This window comes from Athene cunicularia (genome assembly GCF_003259725.1).
Source record: "Athene cunicularia isolate RWA chromosome Z unlocalized genomic scaffold, athCun1 chrZ_part3, whole genome shotgun sequence".
Lineage (NCBI taxonomy): Eukaryota > Metazoa > Chordata > Aves > Strigiformes > Strigidae > Athene > Athene cunicularia.
In genome coordinates, this window is record NW_020799144.1 from 8,310,010 (window position 1) to 8,317,834 (window position 7,825).

Below are 7,825 nucleotides of genomic sequence, written 5' to 3' on the forward strand. Positions count from 1 at the left end.
GAACAGAATGACACTGAGAGTGGCTATAATTTGTGTTTCTCAATCACAAAACTATGTGCTAGACCATAGTATACCTGGCTCATGAAGAAAGGAACAGGCATTAAAACACAGTAAAATAATTGCCCATGGTTGCCGAATAGATCAAATGTGAAGAAAGCTGTGCTGGTAGTTGCAATTGGAAGCCCCAGGCCAGGCCTCCACCGACTTCCTTCAGCACATGCACAGGAAAATCCTGAGGTAGCTTCACCCCAGCCAAGCCATTGTGGGTCTCCACAGTCCTGCAGAGTCCCGCTCTGAATTCAGTGCTGTCCGTGGCAAAGCGCTCAGCAGTGCCCTTCCCCAGAAGTGAAATCATCCTAGAGAAAGATGAGGTTTGTGATCTGCAGACAGCACAGTCAGAGATCCCAGCTGTCGTGTTACTGCAAGTGTGATTAACACAATAAGGATCTTCTATAGTCTTTGGTTCAGAAAAGTAACAACCACATTACCATTTCTGACAACTAAAGAAGGGTCAAGAATGGAAATATTTTCAGCTTTGGTGGTTTTACTGTTTTTACAAGATAACATATTTTTTCTTTACAAATAAAATAACATCTTTTGATATGAAACACTGGAAGAAACACTTCTATGGCTTGTAATGTTTCCATTCTCCAGCAGAACAGGTGTTTGTACTTTCACTGGATCAGATCTACACTATGTGAATGAGGTTCATTTGCCACCTGATTGGTAATGAGAATCAAATTAATTTTTCAGTTGTATCTTCCTGATTCTGTTTCATGTATAGGAGGCAGTGTGTCATCTGGAGACATTTCTGGCAAACGTGTTTGACGTATTTGCTTTGCTTATCAAAGTTTTGGAAACCCTGCAGGCATCCATACTTCCTTGCTGAAAAGGATTTTACTGAATTGTTTAGCCATGAGGCGTGGTTTGCTTGATCTTTGTCATTTTTTTGGCTCTGCAATTAATGAGTGGCTGCTAATTGTGGCCCACATGGTTTCACATAAAAAAATGAATTTAAAATAAAATACAAACTGCCAAAAACATATGGACTTCATTAAAAATTACAGCACAGTGAAACTTGTGCTCTGGAATTACATTTTCAGAAATAATTTTGTTTTGAAAGAAATCTCTCATATTCTGTGTTTCATTTCATTGTGCAGAGAAAATGTCTGGAATGGTTTCTTTTAATGTCTCCTGTTTCTTAACACCACGTAAGAAATTGGAGCAGCTAGTTCATGTGGATGCTAAGCATTCCATCATGTGCACGTTACAGTTTCTGCAGGGTTATAAACATAAGTTCTTGACTCCCTTTGCAAACATTTAGTCATGTACACTCAGAGTGCATGTTTGCTAGCATATGAGCAAGTATTTGCACCAGTTATGAAGTCAGTAAAACTGAGCCTGTACATACCGGCTCAGAAAAAGTCCAGTATGCAAATGCAGTTGATGGGATATTTGATATCCTGAAACATCACTTAACAGTATCTGTTTTGTTCTTTTAAAAGTGTCCTCTGAATTACCTTAATCCTCTTCCTCCATTTCCCAATGCTTTTTTAATGAATCATGGGTTTTTTTTCATATCCTTGCTCATTTAGATTTTGTCTGGGTGGAAAAAGATGGGCTTCTGACAGAGTCTCTTTTCATTTTTGGCTTGCCCTTTGTTTCAGATGTACATCACAAGCACAATTAAAACCAAGAGTAGCAGGCTAGCCAAACCTGTGCTGTGTCTGGGTACCCTGTGTGCTGCATTCCTCACTGGGCTAAATCGAGTTTCTGAGTATCGAAACCACTGTACAGACGTGATCGCAGGCTTCATCTTGGGGAGTGCTGTAGCTCTGTTTCTGGTAAGCCCATCAGTCCTTCTGCATTCCTTTCAAAAATACCTCAGTTTAAAAAAAAATAAATTATTGTTCTCTTGTGGCCTATTGCAGCTGATTAATCCAGTTGCTAAAAACTAATTCTAGCCCCATCATCAGAGAAAATCCTAAAAGAAAATCAGGTAGATACTAATTAATAAGGCTAATATGATTAAATCTGTGCATTGTATATATTTCAAGATTATTTTAATTTCTGTACATGTTCTTACTTGACCTGTCCTGGAAAATGCTTTAAAGATGCTGTAGATTTCAACTCATGTCAAAAGGGGGGCATGCTTGAGTCTTCTTCTCTGACAACCCTGTGTTGCAAAACCCCACCGTCTGGCCTGGTATCTGGCAAAAATGTAGGATACAGGGTGTTGTCTGGGGCTCTAAGCAGTGGTCTTGGTTCCCTATTTTGTTTCAGACCATAAAAGAAGTGTGATAGAAAGGAAGGTCAGGACAAGCTCCCTGGGATACAAAACTACCTCCCTTTGCAGCATTTGGAGTTGAGCTGAAATTGTTCACCATCTCAAAGGATAACCAAATGTGCTAACATATCTCAAAGGCCTTCCCACCGAATCTGGGAGCAGCATCTCTCTGGACCTCAAATGCTACTTGCTCCACTGTTGGCTGTGTGGTTTAAGTGCTTGTTTAGTGAAAGATCTCTGGCTGAGAATTTACCTACACTGTTACCAAGATATGTGCCAGGTTCTATTTCATCAAATTATGCATCAAAATCATCCACCGCATAGCAACAGACACTTTATCCCTGTAATCAGGAGGGATTAAGTTTCAAAGATTCCTTAAATCTAGATTGTTCTGTGACTGATATTTTAAATTTATTCTGTGCTTTAAAGAAACCTAACAAACCTTCACATATAATTTATTCCTGTGTTCCCTTTAAATAAAAAGATGTGTGTGCATGTTGGAATGGGCTGCCCAGGGCGGTGGTGGAGTTCCCATCCCTGGAGGTGTTCAAGAGTTGGGTCAATTTGGAGTTTAAGGATATGCTGTAGGTGGGAACTTGTTAGGCGAATGGTTGGACTAGATGATCTCCAGGGTCCTTTCCAACCTAGATGATTAAAAAAACCCCAAACAAACAAAAAAAACCCAACAACCCTCTGACCTGAATCTCATTGTCTTTAATCTAAGTAATTTGTCTGATTCCCACTGGGAGTGGCAGTTTAAATCTAGCCCATACAGTATAAGAGGCAGTCACCCCGTGTGTCTGTTCAGGACAATCTGTGTGCTCCCAGTAGCTGTTTCTAGCAGCAACAGCCTGCTTCCAGCCACATTTTGGCCCTGCAGACCTTCTGCCACCCTGCAAATGTCACAAGCCCAATTGCAGAGTGGTGGAATGGGTCTCCCCGGAGCTTGGAGGGGGGGGGGTGCTGTGAGATTCCTGCTGCCAGCATGAGATTCACACAGGCTGCAGTCCGCTCCTTGCAAGGAGCTGGCTGCAGAAATCACTCTTGAGAGCAGATGTGTTGGCTTCTGTATGTCTTTTTTTCCACTGTATTCCCAGGTCCCCAAATACTATGCATGTTTGCTCTTACTAGCATCACCTATGTGTGTGCAGTAAGTCTGGTCATGGACAAGGGAAGGGCTTATGGGATAAACGCCACCGCAGTTGTGCTGGAGATATTCAGGAATGGTGCCAGTAGAGCTTGATGTCGTCCAGATGTGAGGTAGATTCATCCATCCAGTGAGCTGTTTTCACTGTTTGGAAATGACAGTCAGAGTCTGAAGGGAATATTTGACCAATAAAATCCATCATCAGGTAGTTTTGTAATGATAAAGCAGACATGGGAGTCTCTGCTGTATAAAATGTAAAAAGGCTGAGAATGGTTCAACACGTTGGATTACAGGCCAGATGAATCCATTTACCAAGGTATTCCACCACACCCAACTATGTCAGTAAACACACTGTAGCCCAGGGCTGAGAGACAGATGCCTTGAACAAAACCCCATGTTCTTTGCAAACACTGGCAGTCGTGAGACCCCTGATGGTAACTCCTGTGAGTTTTTCCTGGGGACAGAACATTTTTTTTTTTTTTTTTTTTTTTTTTCCTGTATTACACAGGGGATATGTGTTGTCCATAACTTTAAAGGCACTCACGGAGCTGCTTCTAAACCGAAGCCTGAAGACCCACGAGGAATGCCACTAATGGCTTTTCCAAGAGTGGAAAGTCCTCTGGAGACATTGAGTGCACAGGTACTGTAAAGCCTCTCACCCAGATCATCATCAAACACATCTTCTGTTATGGCAGAGGAAAAACTAGTTGAATGTATAACTACATGGGAAGCTGGTTTTATTCCTGACATTAAGCACACTGAACAAAGTAAATTTGCATCAGGGGAGAGTTTGTTTTAAGGCATTTATCCCTTAAACTACCAAATACTGTAGATCTTCTACCCCTGTGCACATTCAAAGATAAAGCAGTAGGATTTCACATGCCTTTGCATATTATTTGTGATAACAAACTTTTGCTTAGAAGAGTAGAAGACTGAGAGAAAAGATAATTCTATCTAATTACACTTTGGAATGCTTTTGGATGTCTTAAGGATTTACTCTGCAATTCATAATCCAGAGAATAAACTATGCTGTTCAGAAAAATATTATAGCGATTAGTTTTTTATCCTTATTAGTGATCAGTATCTTCTGTAAGAAGAAGAAATCATAGTTTTCTATCTCTATGTCATCAGAAGACAAGTTAATAGCATTCTTCCAAGTTTGCAAAAAAATAGGCTAGCAGGAGCATCATTATTCATGGGGGTTTCTGTTAAACTACTAACTTCAAATGGCTTGTGTTAGCGTAACTGAATCATACTGAGTCCCTTCTAAACAGACAAGCAAATGCCACCTGCCAAGAATTTCTGGGAACAAGGAGGATCTGTTGTTTATCAGTGATCTGAAATGGCAGGTGTAATTTATTTGTTCTTTAAATTGTACTTCATTAGATGTCCTGTCATTCCTGTGTACCTGGTGTATGGCAAGATCAATAGTGACTTGTTAAACCTTTTGACAAATAAACTGGAAATAGGAATTTAAAAAATTGAAAAGACACTATTTCTAATGCCTGGAAATAGTTTGCTTAATTGAAAAGTCAATTTTGATTAGGTAAAGATTTGCTGGAAGATGTTCAGCTAAATCTGGAGTCCTGTGTGCATTAACTGTTCTCTTGGTGGAGCTGCAGTCGATACTAAGTGCTACTTATATAACCACATAGCATCATGTATGACAGAAAGGATGAACAGATTAAAATATTCATAGACTGTGAGAAAAATTTTGTCTAGTCAGCTATTTATAGCTTCTGGATTGTGACATGCAGGTAGGTACTAGGCCTTAACAGTTGATGTCCACTATACTCAACAAGGTAATTTTATCTGATTTAGAGTATCAGTCTCTAAATGACCATACATCTACCTTGCAGGAGTAGATAGGGAAAAAAGTTATCCTACTCTGAAGCTGTTATAAACAAGCTCTTGGGAGTGGCTGCTCATTACTGTTTCTTCGTATAGAGGTGCACTGTCCTCTGTGCAGATTTCTGCATCCATTCCCACTATTGTTTTGCCTTGCACCCACACAAACCCTGCAGATGCAGCATGATCCAAGGATGACTCAGTATTGCCACCTGAAGTTCTGGACATTGGCTTCTAAGGTTAAATCAACACTGTTTCCACCTAATGAGGACTTCTGTATTGCTATAGATCTGTGGCTGCATGTGTTTTGGCATAATGACCCCACCTCTGTATGGTTTTAAGCTCTACACATTCCTTAGTATCAAGCTGGGTAGGACTACATGCACACATCACATGAAGCCAAACCATGGCCTTTAGGCTATTCATGGCTCAGGACAGATCCACTGTATTGGTTGTGTGACTGTATGAAGTACTCGAGCCTGTACTTACATGTCTGCCTGGGGAGGATCCAGTGCAGTTTGAAAGTCTCTATGGAAAAAGTCCCATCTTGTTTTTCAAGCCTATGAATGCTCATAGCCCAGAAGCAGGGCTTGAGTTCAGTGTTTCTCACCATGAGCTCAGGATAGATGGCATTCACGTTTGCAGAGATCTCTTCATTTTAAAGCCCTACATTAGCTGAGCAACAGATTTTACTTGTGAAGATTTTTCTTATTCATTTTACATGCTAGGATATGTAAATGCCAAAATATATACAAATGTTCACGTGTTTGCCTTTTCCTCTTTGCAGAATCACTCTGCCTCTATGACTGAAGTAACCTGAGATGGAAGACTGGCAACTGAAGCTATTTTTTATTACCCTCCAGTACAATACTCCCAAGACACAGTTACTACATGTCTTAACTGTGATGACCAGTATTATGTCATGTCTAGTTAGAAGCTAATGTTTTGTACTTTTTTTGTATGAGGAAGTGATGTAGCTTGCCCTGATTTTTGTCAGCTTTAATATTATTATGCCAGAATTTAAAAGCAAAACAGAAAAAGAACAAAAAAAACCTTTTCTTGTTTGAAGTGTGCACTGAGGAACTACATCTATGGAATTGTTGATGTTGTTATGTGATATTTGTACACAATTTTTTTTCATTTTTGAATTTATATATATTGGGAAAAAAAAATCACTTTTACCTTTTCTTACCATAAGAAGTGCTTCTACCGGTGGGTCAGATTCTGATCTGAGTACGCTCAGCATAGATCTGAAGTATTTGCATATATTTAATTCAGATTAAAATACTGGTGATCAGAAATCTAACCTGGATGATACTATCAACAAGTAATAAACATCCATTCTTGATTCAGTGAGCTACTTAAGCATTCCTGAGCATTATGGACTTCAGTTAGCCATCCAGCTTCCAGACTAGTTGGCAGACTTGAAGTATGTCCTTAAGCATCTTACTGAATCAAAGCCTGATTGTTCTGGTGTGGGTGATTGTGCTAGTTATTGAAGAATAACTAAAACAACGTCCTCAGTCTGCAATATAGACAGACTGGACACGAAAACTTATAGTAGTAGCTGATAGCATGTGAGCTGACTATATCATCTCCCTAGATCTCCATTCCTCCTCTAGGCCCAGCTAAAGCTCCCAGTGAAACCTGGCTTCAGGAATTGACTATGGGGATATACAGCCACCACTGTGGAGCTGAGGCTGTGCTTTGTGCTTTAAGTGTTTCATAACTTCATCAAAGATTTGTGGGGTAACTAGTAACACTGGTGCAAAGGAAAAGTGACACCACTTCTCCAGTGGAGTGGCATTACTTGGCATTCAGACTGGCATCACCGAGAAGCCAGTTTTGCCCCAGCAGTGTAGTTTTCACTGAGGGGCATTGGCAAGTGAAAAACAAAACAAAACAAAACAAACCCACAAAACCCCCCTGTCATGATCTGTAGTAGCAGTCTGTATTTTTGTAAATTCTGCAATATAGAATTTATATCAAAACTGCTATTTTACAGTTTTAACAACTTTAAGAAAAAAAAGACAATGAAGTGTGGATTGGGGGTGGGGGAAAACCAGAAAAGAACCCATTTCCAATGGCTAGAACTGGGGCAAAGGCTTCATTACATGACTTTTCACTGTTTCTAGGATTTTCTTGCATCTCATTCTTCTAGCATGGTGATAATTGCTGTGTGTCTCCTTTAAATAATGGAGCCTCTGTCTGTACTTTTACTGGAATGTTTACCTCACATTTCCATGTTGGTTCTTCTTGGCTTTTTTTTGTATATTTTTTCCAGAACAGATGCAAAAAAAAATTAACAAAAAAACAAAACATGTCGTCTGGTCTCTGTCATTTTCCTGTAACACAAAAAAAAATGTGAGATGCCTGTTTGTGCCTGGTCTTGCAGTGTTTCCTCCAGGTTGGTATTTTCTTCTGACTTCACTGATGTCTGCTTCAGGCTTAGGAATCTAAGGATCAGACTTGGGCTAAGCAGGCTTTTTGTGAGCATGAGGAATCATCAATAGTGTTCTGGGTCCCTCACTACAACTGTGACC

At 40.0% G+C, this 7,825-nt stretch overlaps 1 protein-coding gene across 1 annotated transcript in view; it reads left to right on the forward strand.

The window, feature by feature from the left end:
* Positions 1–7,316, forward strand: part of PLPPR1 (phospholipid phosphatase related 1) — a 73,235-nt gene extending 65,919 nt beyond the window's left edge. Inside the window, exons 5-7 of the mRNA XM_026866656.1 lie at positions 1,668–1,844; positions 3,943–4,074; positions 6,070–7,316. Of these exons, the coding sequence (XP_026722457.1) occupies positions 1,668–1,844; positions 3,943–4,074; positions 6,070–6,102 (342 nt within the window). The 3' untranslated portion in view covers positions 6,103–7,316. The remainder of the gene's footprint in view (positions 1–1,667; positions 1,845–3,942; positions 4,075–6,069) is intronic.
* The last annotated feature ends 509 nt before the right edge of the window (positions 7,317–7,825 follow it).